This window comes from Amphiura filiformis, chromosome 2, assembly GCF_039555335.1.
Source record: "Amphiura filiformis chromosome 2, Afil_fr2py, whole genome shotgun sequence".
Classification (NCBI taxonomy): domain Eukaryota; kingdom Metazoa; phylum Echinodermata; class Ophiuroidea; order Amphilepidida; family Amphiuridae; genus Amphiura; species Amphiura filiformis.
Genome location: NC_092629.1, coordinates 9,894,210 through 9,915,017, shown reverse-complemented (window position 1 = coordinate 9,915,017; position 20,808 = coordinate 9,894,210). Strand labels below are relative to the sequence as shown.

The window sequence follows — 20,808 nt, the reverse complement described above, 5'->3', positions numbered from 1 at the left end:
CTATCTTTACTTAGTCTCAAAAATTCACTGTTCACCCATTCAGGTAAACAACCTTTAACTTTCTTTTCCTTAAATGGTGCATGCTTGTCACAGGCAGCTTTGAATGAAGACTGCCATTCATTAAGTGCTTCATTGACATCATTTATATTACATATTCTACCCCAATCAATATTTTTGATTGTATCAATATAATCTACTTCATTGAAGTTTTTGAAACACCTGGATCTTACAATTTTGGTGGAAGTTTCAACTTATTACATTTTCTTACAGCATATATTAATGAATGATGATCACTAAGACCTAAACTATGAACACCAGATGAGATTATAAGTTCTGGTTTTGATACAAATATTAAGTCAATTTTTGTTTTACTAGTTTCGGTTATTCTTGTATAATCTGTTATAATTTGTTTCATATTAGAATTGTTTGCCAACCTTGTCACTTTTCTTAAATTACCAATTTTAACCTGATCTAAATTAAAGTCTCCTAAAATATATACATCATCATATAAATCGTTACATTTCTTAAATATATCATCAAGATTATCAAGAAAATCAACAGTACAGTCTGGTGGGCGATAAATACTGCCAACTAAAATAGGCTTTGTATTGGTTAAATTAAGTTCAATAAAAATACCTTCAATATCATTATCATATAAATCCTCATTTTGTTTTGACAAAATACTGTTTTTAATATAACATAAAACTCCACCCCTTATTTTACCATTTTGTCTATCAAGTCTATAAGTATTGTAACCATCTATTTCTACTTCTGAGTCATCAACATCCTTATCTAACCAAGTCTCATTAATACATAACACATCAATAGCATTGTCATTCAAAAGGAAGTTAACCTCATCAACTTTGTGGATTAAACCTTGGATATTTAAATGAGCTATTTTAAGACCCTTCCTAATCTTACACTTTAAATCAATAAAACCCTCATTAAGAGGAAGTTCATCATTAGCAAGTTTGTGAAAACAATTCTTACAATACCAATAATTATTTTGCTTAACATCATTGTCATCAACACATCTAAAGTGAAAATCAAGTGTACAATTATTACAAGTTACATAAAGATCATTTTGTAAGATTTTTCTTACACACTCACCACAAAAATCATTTTCAGTTTTCTTACAAATTTTGGCATTCTCTACAGTTTTTAAAGTTACAGTTCTTTTTTTATTTTTATCACTCACAGTTTCTTTATTAGTTCTTTCCTTTACCTGCTCCTCCAATGAGATGTTACAACACAAAAATCCTGGTGAAATACACTACTGAGACAAGACAAATAGTTCTCTTGAAGAAGTTGTGTTCCTAATCGTGATAAATGTAATCCGTCAGACTTTGCAATATGATGATCCAAAGTGATATTCCTATTGTCTATGAAATTCAAGTTCTTGGTATAACACATGTCATAAAGTCTCGCGTTAAATTCCTTTATCCACGCACAATGTTGTTTGTTCCTTTGGATAGTCAATGAAGAGATAGCAATGCTAATAGTAGGTCTGAATGCAAAAATAGTTGACAAAAGGGTATCATACATAGAAAGGCACTCATTCACATAACATCTGGACAGGTCGTTCGTTGCACAATGAATAATAATAAAGTCTGGGTTCTCTTCTTCAATAATAGCAGGGGCAAGTTTATTCCATAGTCCTAGTTTGCTTCCAGGGATGCATCGGTTCCTAATAATACAACGTGAAGTCATTCTGCGGCCCACAAGGTGCTTTGGAATCGAGTCTTCAATAATCAGAATCTTTCTCTTAGACTGTCTAGGTGATGGTGCCTTAGCTGCAGTAGGTTCTACATTAGATGGTATGCTGTCAGTTGTACAATTAATAAGTGTCCGTGATTTCTTGATATGTTTCCTAGGCGAATTCGACTTCCTTGTAGTGACAATGGTAGGGATAGGCAGAGGAACACAATCCTCAACTTCCAGAGTATCAAATCGGTTGCTTGTGGGGATAGTAGCTACAGGTACATGCACAAGTGTCCTAGGTGCAGGGATGGGTTTTGGTTTAACACACGGAAATGTCCTTGGGGCAGGGATGGGCGATGGTTTCACAGTTTGTGACAAAGAAAGTCTTGGTGCTGGCTTTGGCGCTGTAGGATGGGTTTGGGTTCCAACATTCACAAAAAAACAGGGCGATCTGCTGTCTGTACTCCAACATCTTTAACAAATACATTGTCAATATCAGAAATCATACTTGTTGAAGCATTCAAATCAAAGCATGGTAATGAAGTACTGCCAGTCTGGGGTGTTGATGCTAATGGCTGTACACAAATCGATGTATGCTCCGAACTGTCCATTGAGTTGTTGAGAGTTTCATGTTTGATCTTGATTTTTGGTAGCACAGTGTCTATCCAATGTTCATGTAGATGTCCTTGTACAGAAATATTATGCTGTACTGTCATAGCAAGTAATTGTTACAGTTTGATCATTGATGTAGCATCTGAAGATATTTCCTTTGGTTCCTCGGTTGTCAGGTGGTCCATATAATGTAGAAAGTTTGTCCATAAGTGAATCATATATATCAGGGTTGATAGCCACTGTTGTAGATTTCTGCTTAGGCATAATTGTCCATAAGGCATTCTCATAAATAGAGGCATTAGAGAAGCCATTGAAAGTTTGGTGGAGAGAGTTCAACAGGAAACTCACAGCCATTGGTTGGTTGGTTGGTTGGTTTGGAAATTCCGCCTCTGTAAACAGGCGCACCGCATTAAAGCGTAAGTTAAGGTACATCTAACATCTGTTTCCCACCACCACTAGCTGATAGCACAAATGATGATTCAATTGATAAAGTTCAATGAAGCACTTTCCCGCCACCACACATGTATCCAATGCAAAAAAAATATATACAGTTCTCAGTGCAGCTCATGCAAAAAAGGGTTCATGCCACAGCAGGCAAAAAATCACTGTATATATGCCACAATATATACAGCACAGTTTCTAAAGCCACAATACATGCACAAAGCAGCTCGCGATAAATGCCACAAAAATGCCACATTATGAATGTACAGGAAGTTGAAGATCAATAACACAATCAATACAAAGGTCCAATATATAGCAAATTAAGTGTCCACAATGATACAAAAATATATCAAATTCATGCAAAATACATCAAAATCAGGAACAGTTAGATGAAATAAATATCACAAGAAGTATCCTGGTGTCACAAGTTACACACTGATATAAAATTTATATACAAAATCAGTCTGGAAACTGCTAAAAGTTGCGATTATTTGAGAGAGCACAGGAGAGCACTGCTGCTGTTGCTGCTGTTGCTGCTGCTGCTGTCTTTTATATCATGATTGTTTTGATTTTACTGTTTCATTGAATTGTTTTGTTGTTGTTTTTTTTACATTTATTTTTGTTGGTTTATTTGTCTGAGAAGTTTTGAAAGGTGTGGGTTGGGGGTTGTTTGCACTTAAACATGTAATGTAAGAGGACTGAAACTTAAAAGCATAATTGTAGTTTTCTGGTAATAGGCCGGACCTTAACACAAACCAAGGACAATGTGTTGAACACACACAGGTATTTGGGCATTTTCAATATAAAACATGTCACATTTTTGAGGACATGTATTTCAAGTTTCAAGTTTAGTGTCTGTTGATGAGTGGTAAAACAGGGGGTGTTCTTGTGTGTGTGATGGGGGGGTGGGGGCTACTATTTGTCAATACAACCATCTAGAGAGCTTTTCCACACTTGAGAGTCAAATAATATTTTGGTGATGATGGAGTTGGATCTTTTAAATTTTGATCATTTTTTCAAAATTAAGATTAATTAACTGTTTTACACTAACCTTTTTGTATACAGAGCCCAACATATGAACATCTGCACAAGAAAGCACAACTATACCCTCTGGTAAGTACATTGTACATGTAGTAGATGATTCATTGTATGAAAACTATAGTCCATTTGACTTCCTAGAGAGAATCACATCAGTACTTTGTACTAGGAGTTTCTTCATGGGTGTACAGATGTAGCACTTTTGATTGCCTGTGTAAACATGCCAGTCCTTTGATTCAATGCGTGCGTTTAAATACTACGCGCACTGGAACACGCACTGACATCACTCTCTCGAGGAAGCCATATGGAGCTATGGCTTTGGTGTAATTTGTATCATGCGTTTATACTTCCTTATAGTTTTGTCATACATCACATTGTACATCAGTTTTATGGATTGGTTTTTTTTGCATGTACCGTGTTCTACCGGCAGCATGTATTAGGGCTGCAAGGTGTTTTGTTTTGATTTTGTAAGCAGAAGTGTGTCTAAAAGTGGTTTAACCCATTTCTCACAGTATTCAATGGGCCCTTTCAATTTTGCATTTTTGGCTTTCACACCAAAATGATTGGAATAACTGCATTGCACTTCATAGGTGGGGAGTGGGGTCAACGTCAATCGATACCATAAAATTTGGTGCATTTTCAAATGTTGCAAATTAATAGGAGCATGTAGATGTAAAATGTCATATGGGCCAAAACAATCCCTAAGGTAATATTAATTTCACCATGCCCGATTCCAAAATATGTTGTGTTAATTATACATTTTAAATGACCAATTGAATAAACTGCATTTTGAACAGGCACTTGGGATAGTCAACGGGGTTCATAGCTTGACAATGCCCAAGAATTTCGACCATGTGATTATTTTGATTGGCAACTTAACCTAATTTTAAATACTGTAATCAATCGTTGTCAATTTAGAGCTTTTAGTAACAAATGTGGTATGAGTCAAATTATAGCTAACAAGAGTCAGCATAAAACTGTATCAATCAAGTTTTTGTCACATGATCATGGTTATATTGATGATGGGTCATTAGACTTAGAGTGAGGAATTTCTTTTGTGCTGTATTTACAATGAATGATTAATGTATACATTGTATGTGCTGTTATTTTTCCATACAGTTTTTGTATCCATTACCCAGAGCGCAAGGTTATGAGTTTGTCTTTGCCCAGTTTCATGGACATCAGTGCTTTTTTACATCACTCATCAATTACCAGGTTAGTGGAAACACTACAGTAGAAATTTCATTTGAATGAACACAGCTGTCAACAGCATGATGATTCTGTGGAAGTGAATCCAACCATGCCAACTCACTCATGATTGGTTAATATTTTCATTATTGTATCCACGGTCATGTGTCCTTGTTGTACTTTAAAATTTGCGACATACTATAGCTGTCAACGGCATGAAGATTCTCTTGAAGTGAATCCAACCATGCCAACTCACTCATGATTATATTCTCATTATTGTATCCACGGTTGTATGTTCATGTTGTACATTGAAATATGCGACATACAATTGCGGTCGGAATCACGTATAGCTGTTGGCAGCCATGTTCATTCAAATGAAATTTTTACTATAGGATCTCAGTCAGTACACAGTTCTAAACCCCCGATATGCTTCCATGTGTGCAGAATGACCTTTGAGTGTGTTGGGTACAAAAACTCAACTAATCCACAACTTGAGGTCAACCTTTGAGACATGCTTGTGAATGGAGGTTATTGAGCTTGGTCATAGGAAATGGGATAATTTTGGCTCATAGCGGACATCTCAAGTTGTCAATTTTTTCGCTTTGGCTTCATGGGGTAAAAAAATAAAAAATGCTCTGATTTTGATTAAAAAATTGGTCTCAGATTGTTCCGCTTGGAACGCTGTTTTTGAAAAAGAATAGTTTGCCATACTCAGAATTTGTGTTACTTGGGTGAAGTGATCACAATTGTCAAAGTTAACAGGATTCAAAGGTGATTGACCTGTTTTGCCCAAACACCTAGTTAACGCAACACATGAGATATGGTAAACTATTCTTTTTTAAAAACAGCCTGTTTGAAGCAGATTTTGACCAAGACCATTTTGATCAAAATCAGAGCATTTTGGGTTTTTTAACCCCTAGCTGTGAAGCTTAAATTTTGACATGTTACAATTTTGCATATAACTCAAGAACCATACATGACTGATCCTATAATTTTTCTGAACCCTTATACAGCTAGAGAAATACTTTGGTGTGGTTTTTAACAAATCTGAGCAATTTTGAAATGTGACCCCAGCATAAAGTTTGATGAACATTTTCCCCCACAGACATTCTGGCTAGGTACTTTTTAGCTGTGAGATAGTCGGGACCCATATTCATCAAATACCAAAATTTGCTTGGAGTACAATAGTTTGCATTTTGCCACTTCTAGAGCACTTTGTGGTCATCTGCTCACCAAAAAGTGCCTAAAGATGAGACTCACACCAAAATATGCTAGAGATTTGATGCCCTGCACGATAATGCCATAATGCATGCCGAGATTATTACCTCTATTATTATATGTTTACAACTACAGGCATATCAAGAAAATGCTCCAATTGCATTGACTCTACGCCACTATACAGAACTGCAGAAGGACAAAGGTAAGTGTGCCGGCAGTTGGAGGTCAGACAGTAATTTGCAGGGATACGTCAGTATTGTTAGGGACTAATCGCCAATATGTTTTACAAATATTTCTTACCGGAATACAGCTTTTGGCAACTGTTCAAATAATAAATGTTTTGTATATAAATTGTAAAGGCCCACTTTGTGATTGCAGGGAAAATTAAGTAGAGAAATGACAGATTCACGTAAAACGTTTTATTATTAGGGATGCCCACTGTCCATACAGTTTCCACTAGAACGATTTTTCATTTACTGTGTGCACTCACACACGTATTGTCTATGGAGAACCTGATCGATACAAGAAATCCCAGGCCACTTAAAAGGCGTACATACTCGTTTTTGAACTAAATGTATGCCTATCAGGGCGTATCAAGAAATTCCTGATTCCACCGGAAAACATTAACCAAACTTTTTCCTGATTGGTCAGTGAATAGAGAGGACCTTCCTTCATGCAGAGATCAACTTTTTTTAATGAAAAATTTAATGAGATGAGAACTACAACAGGTTGAAGTGACACCATCCCGTGCATCAGGTGTTCAAACGCAATTATTTCCGAATTTGGAGTGAATCAGACAAGCAAACTTACATAGTCATAAAATGTAACTATTTTTGAAGACAAAATGTACAGGATGTTAAGAAATTTAAGAATGTTTAAGCCTACCATGCCCATCTCAAATCATGCACTTCTCACTACCATGTCCATTTCATATGCTATCCATCATGGCTTCCATGCACACACAGTGTATTGCTCAATGTATTAAAGATAACCTTTGAGTTGGAGCAAATTTCTCAAAATTGGTAGTGATTAATATTACCAAACTTATGCCATGATGAAATATAATAATTTTTGAAGATAAAATGTGCTGACCGTAAAAGATTGAACAATGTTTAAGACTACCGCCATTCATTTGAAATAATGCACTTATTGTTCATCTCCTTTATGGAGATATTTACAATGTAGGACATCTATGATCATGCTTGCGATTTCACCAAACAAACTATGGGTTTTGAGGTCTTATATTTTTGTTGTATGTCAACAAAATCGATTAAATTTTCAGGATGATCTTATTTTCATGTTGTTATAAGCAAATATAATGTTCCAGATAACGCTAGTTAATAAATACATTAAGAAAAAGTACCTTAAAATTGCACTTTCTGTTAACTTTTTAACATGTTCTAGCAGCCCTATATAAAACCGTAACACTCAAAAGGCCATATCTCTGGAATGAAACGTCCGATTAAGATTATTTAAACGCCAAAATGTTTCTTTCATCAATTCCCAGCCAATAAGTTAGGTCTAAATCAATTTAAAAATACTTCAATTTTTAGTGGACATGCCTATTATTATGTCTTTAGTATACTGCTTTTGACTTAAGGTGGCTGTGTACTCTCAGACATGCATGTAGTAAAAGTGCAATAACTTTGTAATTATTTCACATAAAACATATAAAAGTATACATTTTTATGAAGGCAAGACATCAATAAATCTTAATATAAATAGAGATTTGGGGTAAAAACAACAATTTTGAAGAAAATCACAAAAAGTGAGTTTTTGGCAATATTTGTTAGGTACATCATAACAAAAAACACTCTTTCCAAAATATTTTATTTTGTTTTTAGCTCAATCTTGAGGCTCCATTCCAAAAAGCGGATTTTTTATTTTTTTGATATTGGCCTTATTTCTTGAGATATTGACCATATAAGGCATCAAAATGAACTTTTTAAAATTCAAAAACTACCTATTTGCACAAAATGATGCCCAAAATCGGAAATAGACCAAAATATAAAAAAATGAGAAAACTGCTTTCTTGAGTCGATCATGCTTTTTACGATGATCATATTTGCTTACCTATAGATGCTGTATTTATTGAGTTATCGTGTACCTAAATCGTCATTTTACCGAGAAAATGAACATTGAAATAATGGCCGTTGAAGTTTAAAGTGGTCACATTTTGCACTTTCATCGAATCTCACAGGAGAATGCGACAGTTTTCGCTTTTGTAACTTATATTACGTGAACATCGGGTAAATCCACAGCCCCTTGAGAATTTTGAGCGAAATCCATTCATAACTTGATATTTAAATCGGGGAAAGAACTTGAAAAAACCCACATTTTATCAGCTAAAACGGAGCCATTTGACCACTAGGTTTTTGTGAAATCAGTGCTTCCGTGGTGTTTCCATAAGATGCGCCAAGCATGCAGATAAGCGTCGCGTATCGTCAGCGTATTTGTGCGTTAACAAATTGCGCGACACGCAACGCGATGAGTTGTTGCGCCGCGTGTACCTTGCTGGTACAACAAAGATTTTCTTTCCTTTTCAATTTCAAACACGAGTGGAATAGTGAAATAAAATCCTTAAAATATTGCAGTTGGAGTTTACAAATCTGGATTTTCATTCCTTGTATTTATAAAAAACATAACAAGGTACAAACATATCATAAAAAGTCAATTTTGAGAAAGAAACAATGGCTAGAGTACACAGCCGCGTTAACCACTAACAGGCTGATTTAAGCACATCTATGCCACTAACAAAGGTGCCAAAATCTGAAATTAGATGATTTGACGTTTGCCTTGTTACAATGTCAGCATAAATCGTGTGCCGGAAAATCATCTTACGATCGTTACATGTATACAAAATTATAATCTATTTTCCCATATTGTTATACAGGTATTGTGCTAATGAGAGGGGAGCTGGACACTTCTGCAATGGTAAGATGATTTGAGGAGGATTATCAACCCTTTAAATATGTAGAAACTAATTTAACAATTTTCCGTCCAACAAATTTTGCATGTTTCGAGACATAAAGCTGTGATTTTCTGGTAATTTTGTGCCCAGGTACCCTATGTCATTTTCGGCAGGTACCCAGGTGCAAGCATATCACCAGCTTAACAAGTCAAAAGTGGAGTGCAAAATTTGCACTTATTATTTATTTTCAATGGTCTCCAAACTGTAGCAATGATATTTATTGAACATATATGGTCAATTCCAGCGAAAGCGGGACAAGATTCACTCTATGTTAACTTTCCACTTTAAAATGTCATTAATAAAGGAAATCACGTTATTGATGGAGCATATCATGTCACGTCCAATGTGCTCTCTTTGTGCATATAGGCCTTTACTAGCAAGTCATACCAGGGGACAAGTTATAATGGCTTAAATGAATTGGGGTTACCTACTTAATTCAAAGATAAAGCACCATATATGTCATTGAATGTCCTTCAATCAAAATGAAATTATTACCGTTAGAAAGACGCTTATGTGATCTCTCATCATATGTAAAACGATTGAATTCCACCAAAGTTTGTGGACTCTAGAGGCCATTAAGTCAATTTGGCTAATAATTTTGTTATTCAAGCGTATCAAAAATAAAATGATTGTTCTGAAAAATGTTAAGTGAATATGCCATAAATGACTATATCATGAAACGAAGTTTCGTTCTATAATTCTGAGGTCCAAGTGATTATTTTATGCAAATACGTTTTACCCATAAAATTCCATAAAATCAAATCTGACGTTACCCACGTATCAACTGTTACCCACGAGTCCAGCAAATATAATTGCCATAACTTAAATTAACATTTAATGACTTTGGACACTGAATTTAGTTTGACAAGCGCTTAAAATTGCAAATCGTAAAAATACGTTCGCCGCTTTAAAAAAGGAATCTACGACGGTTTAAACTTTTGTTACCCACGAATCCCGAATAGATGCTAACCTTGAAAAACAAGGTGATTGTTTATTTTAAGTTTAAATCAGCACATATTCAAGCCATGGGTATGCTATAATTTTTACAGTACTTACAGTTTATGCACCTAAGAAACGCAAACCCCAAACGGTACTATAGTACTTATAGCTTTACCCACGAATTCGGCGTTACCCACGAATCCAAGGATTTACTCAGTAAATTATATGTTTCTTATGCATCTTAACATTTTGAAAACATGCTAAATAGGTTCCAAAACAGTCCTGTTTAATAGCGTCCTCTTGAAGGTATACTGAAGCTGTATCATGAGGTTTTGATTGATTATCCTAAATTACCATTTTTTGGGTAAATGCAATTGGTTAGAGAAACGGGAATCATTGAAACACAATGGAGGAATAACCGCATGATGGTTTCCAACCTTCTGTAATATTTTTTATTTGCTGCCTACCAATACATACCTTCAAATATGTGTTACCCACGAACATTTTGGTTACCCACTAATCCCTACTTAAATTATAGTTAACAATGTATTGATAGTGTTTTAGTTCATAGGAACTGTCAAACACAAGTTAATAGAATATTGCTGCATGAAAATATGGAATGATTTTACTAAAATAATAATATAAAACTGTTTGCTCTGTCTATTTGAATTTGGCAACTTCATTATTCTCAAAATTTTTATACCCAAAATGCCATAATGATCCATTCTAAATATTCCATGTAGTTTGTATTTTGATTAAAATTCATTTTAGTGCCATTGCAGCCTGAATTATTCACATGCGGAAAAGTATTTTTATTTTTATTAAAAAAAATACTAGGAAATGCTATTTTCCAGACGCTGTTACCCACGAATCCATCCGAGATCCTCATCCTGCGATTTAGATACAAAATCTAACTTTATATTTATATGAAGCATTTATTCTAATCTTTCAAATAATACAGTAATGTTAAATGACAGCCACTTTGGAAAGAGTTCAAGAATTGACACAATCTTAACTGTACACCTGGTTCTTTCTTAAAATTTGTAATAACCAAAATATTTCTTTGTAGATATATGTAATAAAATTCTATTTTACGCTCAAAGTCTTCACCGATTTCTAGTGTATATGAGTCACACATAAAATATTGAAAGATATTAAAGAAAGTGAAATTTTATGGCGCACAACAGGTGAAAAAGGCTTGAGGGTGCACACCAGTAAATAGCTCCCATTGACTTTCTGTACAAACAGGGTCCAGGAAAACGTCATTTTCTTGACTCCAGAGCGACTCAGTTCTTCAAAACTTACTTTTTCTGCAAGTCGAAGGTCAGATGAAGTCATCTATTGTAGAAATTATATACGGAGTCCAGCATTTTTTTCCAGGAAAATGCCGACTAGATCACCCTATAGCCCATACAGCATACGCCACCTCACAAATAGCTTGGTGTTTCTGAAATGTAACACATTTTGAAAGTTTAGCCAAATTGTAATAAAAAGTCAGATCCTGCTCATTTTTCACAGACAATCTATTTCCCAGGCCTAAATGAGGATTAAATATGAATAAGGGCATAATAGTAGGATTTTAAGCCTTTTCTAATGGATTTAATTCAGTCATCTTGCACGTCTCCTCGTTCAAAACACTGATTTTTTCCTCACAGGGTGTAGGAGGCTTGTATTTACTGGTGTGCACTCTAAACAATTTTTATGTTTTTATGTTTATATAATAAATCATAAATTTGGACATTGGTAAACTTAGTTAGACTGGTTTCTTTCAGTTTGAAGGGGCTTTTACTATGCAAATCAGCTAATTGACATGGTACTATTTTTAGAATATTTTGCTATCTACTGCTGATAGCAATGACAAAATTAAGTAATTTCATGATTTCACATTTCAATCTCTCTAAATAAGAGCAAGCAAACACGAAGATAAGCAAATTGCATTATAAGCAAATGAGGAGAAAATACATGGCCAGTGGTGTAGCATCATAGGGGTGTGGGTGGGGGTGGTTGCATGGGTGGGTGTGTGTGGGGGGGGTGTGAAAGGGCATCATGTCCCCTGTCAATTGATTTAAAATTTTGAAAATCCCTGAGGAAAATTGCAGAAAAAGTGCTTGGGTGCCCCTAGGGCCTGGTGATGCTCCTCCCCCCATAGTGGTCTGTGCCATGACCCCCCCCTAGGATATATCATGCTACACCACTGTACATGGCTAGTAACTACATAACATATAGAGCCTGGGTACAGTGATGAAAATTAGCTTGCCTAAAACATGTTAAAGCTGACCAAAAATGGTCAGTGTAATTTTTAAGCTTACCAACATAGTGGCCAATGCAGGTTCCAATCAGCCAATCACAGCCTTTTAAATGCATGCTCGAAACCATGGTGGGAATGATTTTCTTGAGCTTTTGCAATTCTATGATAGAGCAGGACAGCAGTGCCAAATTTGGAAGTCTCGCGATGCATGCTCATGCATCGTCTTACAATGCTATGTCAGTGATCTGAGTGATCCGAGTATGAATTTCACTGATTTAGGTCCTATTTGTACACAAATCTTACCTTTATACTCCTTCAATAGTCAAAAATCTGCAGGTAGTTTGCTAAACAAGCTAGAAACCACCTAACTGATATGCTACACAGTCATTTGTAGCTTCACTTTGAAGTATTTTATCGATAACAATTTAAAACTCGAAGGAAAACATTGTGACCGAGGTCAAAAGGTCAAAATTGTACAGGGTGCACACCAGTAAATAGCTCCCATTGACTTTCTGTACAAACAGGGTCCAGGAAAACGTCATTTTCTTGACTCCAGAGCGACTCAGTTCTTCAAAACTTACTTTTTCTGCAAGTCGAAGGTCAGATGAAGTCATCTATTGTAGAAATTATATATGGAGTCCAGCATTTTTTTCCAGGAAAATGCCGACTAGATCACCCTATAGCCCATACAGCGTCGCCACCTCACAAATAGCTTGGTGTTTCTGAAATGTAACACATTTTGAAAGTTTAGCCAAATTGTAATAAAAAAGTCAGATCCTGCTCATTTTTCACAGACAATCTATTTCCCAGGCCTAAATGAGGATTAAATATGAATAAGGGCATAATAGTTGGGTTTTAAGCCTTTTCTAATGGATTTAATTCAGTCATCTTGCACGTTTCCTCGTTTAAAACACTGATTTTTTCCTCACAGGGTGTAGGAGGCTTGTATTTACTGGTGTGCACTCTAAACAATTTTTATGTTTTTATGTTTATATAATAAATCATAAATTTGGACATTAGTAAACTTAGTTAGACTGGTTTCTTTCAGTTTGAAGGGGCTTTTACTATGCAAATCAGCTAATTGACATGGTACTATTTTTAGAATATTTTGCTATCTACTGCTGATAGCAATGACAAAATTAAGTAATTTCATGATTTCACATTTCAATCTCTCTAAATAAGAGCAAGCAAACACGAAGATAAGCAAATTGCATTATAAGCAAATGAGGAGAAAATACATGGCCAGTGGTGTAGCATCATAGGGGTGTGGGTGGGGGTGGTTGCATGGGTGGGTGTGTGTGTGGGGGGTGAAAGGGCATCATGTCCCCTGTCAATTGATTTAAAATTTTGAAAATCCCTGAGGAAAATTGCAGAAAAAGTGCTTGGGTGCCCCTAGGGCCTGGTGATGCTCCCCCCCCCCCCCCCCCCCCCATAGTGGTCTGTGCCAGGACCCCCCCCCCCCCCCCCTAGGATATATCATGCTACACCACTGTACATGGCTAGTAACTACATAACATATAAAGCCCTGGGAGTAGAGCCTGGGTACAGTGATGAAAATTAGCTTGCCTAAAACATGTTAAAGCTGACCAAAAATGGTCAGTGTAATTTTTAAGCTTACCAACATAGTGGCCAATGCAGGTTCCAATCAGCCAATCACAGCCTTCTAAATGCATGCTCGAACCATGGTGGGAATGATTTTCTTGAGCTTTTGCAATTCTATGATAGAGCAGGACAGCAGTGCCAAATTTGGAAGTCTCATGATGCATGCTCATGCATCGCCTTACAATGCTATGTCAGTGATCTGAGTGATCCGAGTATGAATTTCACTGATTTAGGTCCTATTTGTACACAAATCTTACCTTTATACTCCTTCAATAGTCAAAAATCTGCAGGTAGTTTGCTAAACAAGCTAGAAACCACCTAACTGATATGCTACACAGTCATTTGTAGCTTCACTTTGAAGTATTTTATCGATAACAATTTAAAACTCGAAGGAAAACATTGTGACCGAGGTCAAAAGGTCAAAATTGTACAGGGTGCACACCAGTAAATAGCTCCCATTGACTTTCTGTACAAACAGGGTCCAGGAAAACGTCATTTTCTTGACTCCAGAGCGACTCAGTTCTTCAAAACTTACTTTTTCTGCAAGTCGAAGGTCAGATGAAGTCATCTATTGTAGAAATTATACACGGAGTCCAGCATTTTTTTCCAGGAAAATGCCGACTAGATCACCCTATAGCCCATACAGCGTACGCCACCTCACAAATAGCTTGGTGTTTCTGAAATGTAACACATTTTGAAAGTTTAGCCAAATTGTAATAAAAAGTCAGATCCTGCTCATGTTTCACAGACAATCTATTTCCCAGGCCTAAATGAGGAGTAAATATGAATAAGGGCATAATAGTTGGGTTTTAAGCCTTTTCTAATGGATTTAATTCAGTCATCTTGCACATTTCCTCGTTTAAAACACTGATTTTTTCCTCACAGGGTGTAGGAGGCTTGTATTTACTGGTGTGCACTCTTGAATTCGTGGGTAACATGCATATGCGCATTTAACACTTTATTTGGTCTAGCAAGAAAAGTTATTTTTCAATCCGATGGCACTTCCTCCTGATGATTCACTAGATATGATCGTCTCATTTGATAAGTCTAGAATTGAAAAGGAAAACATTTTCAAAATGGCCCCAGAGAGAATTTTGTCCCGCTTTGGCTGGAATTGACCATATACGTAATATTTAATGTTAACAAGTAGTGTATGGATTTCAAATTTCTATGGAAGACATGACCCTAATCTTCCACACAGAGAGTTTGGAATTTCAAATGGGGATACCATAACAGGGTGGCTCTATTTGAAATTTACACCCCTCTCTGTGAGTGATTAAAGTCATGTCTTCCATAGGAGGTGTACAGATTTCAACTGGAATATCCCATATGATTCTTAAGAAGTACACACTCAAAACATCAAACTATATATGTGACCTGCTACGATCAAAGCCAGTACATGTAGTATGTCTTTCTTGAATGACCCATTGTGCCCTCATTCATAAAGGACTTGCATCAGGCATGAGAATTTTCAGGTTTAAAACTGAATTCTTTATTTTTTAGTCAACATTTTGTCGCAACTTTATTTAATTTCAGCCTGTTTTTGGTATTTTTTGCCCAATTTCACACACATTTTCAGTTTTTTTAGGAAAGTGCAGTCTCATACCTGTTGCATACTTCAGCCTTGAACAGGTGTATGTGAAACAAAGAACACCACAGTAGCCAGGGCATTTCAAACTACCAGTTTGCAACTTTACGCTCATTTCATGGTAGCAGGTCACACATATATATACTTCATATACTACAGTTTATATACTTCATAGCAGTTTATATCAAGTGTATAACGATTGTATTTATATATGTGTGTGCTTGTACTGTAGTTTTAAGACCAGTATGCCTGATGATTCCATCATGGATGAAACTGCCAGTTGCATAAAAATTTAATTTTTGCATTACTTCTGTTTATACTTACGCTCTCCTTTATGGATTGAGCACTTTGTTTACTGGCAAGTCAGCCTTATCTACTTCGTATACTTCATATACATATATATATGCTTCTATAATATACTTTCCATGTTTCATTTTTCCAGGGTATTCAAGATGCAGCAATCCTAGCCAATCAACTCCAGCTTTATTATGCAACAGATAACCCAGAGAGGACAAGGTTGCTGCAAACTTTCAATAATGAACCCAACAGTTTCAAGCATGTGGATGTAATTAAGCAATTTGAAAACTTACAGATGGAATTACCGACATCATCTCCCAAATCAGCAGAGCAATCGTAGAACCAGTGTTGGGAAAAGTTTTCTGTGATAAGCCACTGCAATTTGGTCTGAGACAATGCAGAGGACAAGGTTGCTGCGAACTTTCAACAATGAATCCAACATCAGTTTCAAGCATGTGGTGTAATTTAAAAGCAATTTTGAAAACTTATGGAATTACCGACATCGTTTCCCAAATCAGCAGAGAAATTGTAGAATCAGTGTTGCAAAAAGTTTTCCGTCAAAAGACACTGCAGTTTGGTCTGAGACAATGCAGAGGACAAGATTCTTGCAGACATTCAACAATGAACCCATCAGTTTCAACCATTTGGATGTAATTAAGCAATTTCAAAACTTACTGGTGGAATTACCAACATCATATGCCAAACCATAAAGTTACAAAAAATTTCAGAGATGAGCAATTGCAATTTGGTCTGAGACAACACAGAGGACAAGATTCTTGCAGACATTCAACAATGAACCCATCAGTTTCAACCATTTGGATGTAATTAAGCAATTTCAAAACTTACTGGTGGAATTACCAACATCATATGCCAAACCATAAAGTTACAAAAAATTTCAGAGATGAGCCATTGCAATTTGGTCTGAGACAACACAGAGGACAAGATTCTTGCAGACATTCAACAATGAACCCAACAGTTTCAACCATGCTGATGAAGTAATTTGAAGACATACTGGTGGAATTATCCCAAATCATAACGTTATTGAACTGTTTTATGTGATACTCACTGATTGTGCAGATTCTCAAAGATTTTGCAAAATAGCCAGAGTAGACAAGTTGACTAGATATGTTCAACGATAAACCCAAAAGTTTCAAGCATATTAGACTTATCTGCAATTTGTAACTTACTGCATCTGCCAAATTCATCTCCCAAACTAGCACACTGATTGTAGAACCAGTGCTGGGAAAATTCTTCAGTGCTTGGCCATTACAATTTGGCCTCAGAGGACCCAAAGGACAATGTTACTGCATATGTTCAACAATGAACCCAACAATTTTTTTCTTACTTGGCCTACTCATAATAAGAATCATAAGAATAAATTATGTGCACACCATTAATCTCTGGTTCTATTTGGTCACTCTTAGTCATCATGATTCTGCCATTAACATGCTAGAATTGATAAAATATCACTTATCTTTAATACTTGATGCTAGAGAAGCGGGAGAGCTATGATTTGGAACCTTGGGCCTTAACTATAAGGATTCTATGTCATAAGCTTCTTTGATAGCTCAGTAGTAAGAGCACTGGTCTAGATACCCAGGGGTCCCAGTTTCAAATCCTGGGCAAGGATGAAAATATTTCTTAGGCCTACTCTGGGGAATAAACCTTGAGTACTAAGTAGCTTGTAGTCATAACGAACAACAATTTCAAGTATTAGGTGCAATTGTAGGCATCATCTCCAAAATCAGCACAACATGTAATTGGAATTTGCAAATTGCAGTGTAAAATTATTAAAGTGTGAAGTTTTACCTTCCCTTTGAATGAAGTTTACCCCAAATCTGCAAAAAATTATATGAAATTAGAAATGCTTACAAGTAACCCACTTACTATGTGATCATTTTGTCAATTGCGGAGCACTGTGCAACAGAATGCAAGTAGGCCTGTTCCATAGACACTTCCTTTGGCTGCTCAGCGTAATATTATTTACTGTACTTATTTATATATGAACTTACCAACTTCCATTAATGCATGGCACGTGCAGAGGACATCAATTTGATGATATTGGGGTCTAGTACATGTTTATATAGACCTGTTTCACTTTATTTTAATATTTATCATTGTTCTACGATCACCAGTATCATCAGGTGGCTTTAAAGTGGTTTAGGGATTCAATCATGTTTCACCGTTGTTCATCACCACATAACAATGATGCGTCCGTGTCGTCCACATGGTTTACTTCGTGAGGGTAGTTTTAGCTGCCCGAGCGAAGTAAACCATGCAAACGTACCAGACAAGAGTTGTTGAACAGTGATGAACAATGGCGGAACATGATTGAATCTCTTTAAACAATGAAAATAAGGCAAACATCGCCTAATTCACATGATTGTTTCATGAGGAATGTCAGTTAGCCATTGCCACTAAACCTTTAAAGAAGATCAAGTGAACAACAAGACTACAGAATAAAATAGCAATGTTTAGCCGCCTGCTACCATTAGCCGAATTCAACAAGTAAACACAGAAGTTTCAGACATGCCGAATTTGACAAGTAATATAGGTTTATCGCCGAATAAAAACGGATGGTTCCTGTACAAAGGTATAGGAAAAGTTGTTGAACTGTACATCAATAAAAGTATATTATATCTGTTGCGATCTTCAGCAGAAAACAAATCACTGAATATTAAATGTGTGAGTGTGTCCAATTCATAAATATTTTGCAATCTTATCAGATGACTGTTGTGTTCAATCCAAGAAGATAAATAATTTATGTATGCAGAATATAGACTAGAGTGTTAAATAAATAAACATATTGCTATCTTCAGTAGATAACATTGTCAGATATCTTGTATATAATGTGTTATTACAGGAATAAGTATGTATCCTTAAGAGATAAAAAAGGTTCTGGTTAAATATATGGGCTCCGAGGTGAGATAAATAGTAATCTGCGGGGCTCAGGCAGTATTGTTTTAAAATATATTTCATTGATGTATTCAAGCATAGTATATAATGTGAAGCAGAAGTATGGTTCAAATGAAATTGTCCTCATTTTTGGGACCTTTTAACATTGTTTGAAGTATGTTATGGATTTAATTTTAGCAAATTTGAAATCGACACACAAAAAAAACTCTGGTTAGAGAATTTGAATGTTCTAGGGTGTAGTTTGGGAGAAATGATCCCCATAAAGTTGGAGTTTTGCATGATGATGCACTTTTCATGTCGACACACCCCCCAATTATATTTATATTTGTTATGTTATCTTCAGTTGATAGCATGTTGTTTTGTGTTTAATTCATTTATATTTGCTATCTTCAGTAGATAGCATATTGTTCAATGCAATAATATATTGCTATCATCAGCAGATAGCATACTGTTTGTGTTCAATTTATTTGTATGCTATCCTGAGTAATTAGCATGACATTGGGTGGATGTTTTGTGTTCAATGCATTAATATGCTATCTACTGAAGATAACTATATATTAATGCATTGAACACAAAATAGCACGCCATCTACTGGAGATAGTAAATATAAACTTTTCCATTCTTGAAAGTTTCTATAAATTCCACACTCAGTAGTCACCTTCTGTGAAAAAATGAAGTGAATCACAACTATCATTTAATTTTCATGAGTCCTTCTGCTGCGATACCCAATTTCATTGTTTATCCACGAGGTACCATGCATTTTGAATGAGAGCACACAATGTGCGATAAAGGCACCAGCTTTGAAACTGACTTTAACTTATTTTATTTTATTTTATTTATTTCTTATTTAACCTGGGGTGACCAATCAATGCACTGGCACTGTTCTCCCTTGGTTCCCAGGTGCCATTTTGCAGGTTGATTTTTGCATTATTTTAAATTTTTTTTCTGTTCAAACAAACTTTCTAACATTACTTTAAGTCCTTCATACCTCACTCGAGTCCAACTCCAGTTTTTTGATCCCAATATGTCGAACTTACTGGATATTTGTAATGCACTTTATGTCAATTTGTGCATTTCATTTCGACATTTAAAAAATCCATAAAAAAAGTTGTATGTTTTTGATATAGAATAAACATCTTTAAAGTAAAGGTAAAATGGAAATAATGTTTCTTCTCCTTAAACAAGACAAAGGGCAATAACACTTTGGGTGCTCCGTTTATTTCAATGCCAATAAGTTTAAAAAATGGCAGTTGTTCCAATTCACCTTAAACAGAGTGGGCTGACATTCAAATTTTAGAGGTCTCTTGGACTAACATTAAACTTGGGTATCGCTAAAAATGTGTCATAAAAACAAAATAAAATGGTAAATGCTTATTCCTTGATTTCACTAATGGATAAATCATTTATTAAATGTTTTTAAACCTAAAAGGTTCAATTCAGTTCTAAAATAAAACTGGATTCTTTTCTCTATTGCACTTTTTTTGACTCACTCTGTATCTACTGAAGATTGCAAATATAAATCCATTGAGCACAAAACATGCTTTCTACTTAAGATATCAACATGCTATTTGCTATCTTCGGTAGATAGCATGCTCTTTTGTATTCAATGCATTTTTTATTTACTATCTTCAGTAGAAAACATGCTGTTTTGTGTTCATGCATTTATATTTACTATCTTAAGTAGATAGCATGCTGTGTCCAATGCATAAATGTTTGCTATATTCAGCAGATAACATGACATTGGGTGGATATTTAGTGTTCAATGCATTGTTATATTGTTATCTTCAGAAGAAAGCATGTTTCTTGTGTTCAATACATTGATATTATCTTCAGTAGATAGCATGCTGTTTTGTGTTCAATGCATTAATATGTTGCTATCTTCAGTAGATATCATGCTGTTTTATGTTCAGTGCATTAATATGTTGCTATCTTCAGTAAATAGCATGCTGTTTTGTATTTCAGTAGATAGCATGCTGTTTTGTGTTCAGTGCATTTATACTTGCTATCGTCAGTAGATAGCATGCGGTTTTATGTTCAATGTATTAGTAT

General features: G+C 35.5%; 1 protein-coding gene across 1 annotated transcript in view; it reads left to right on the top strand.

Moving 5' to 3' along the window:
• LOC140145856 (ATP synthase mitochondrial F1 complex assembly factor 1-like) overlaps nucleotides 1–20,590 on the top strand; it is a 34,284-nt gene extending 13,694 nt beyond the window's left edge. The window contains exons 6-10 of the mRNA XM_072167543.1: nucleotides 3,820–3,867; nucleotides 4,912–5,007; nucleotides 6,334–6,400; nucleotides 9,092–9,132; nucleotides 15,989–20,590. Coding sequence (XP_072023644.1) covers nucleotides 3,820–3,867; nucleotides 4,912–5,007; nucleotides 6,334–6,400; nucleotides 9,092–9,132; nucleotides 15,989–16,183 — 447 coding nt within the window. The 3' untranslated portion in view covers nucleotides 16,184–20,590. The remainder of the gene's footprint in view (nucleotides 1–3,819; nucleotides 3,868–4,911; nucleotides 5,008–6,333; nucleotides 6,401–9,091; nucleotides 9,133–15,988) is intronic.
• The last annotated feature ends 218 nt before the right edge of the window (nucleotides 20,591–20,808 follow it).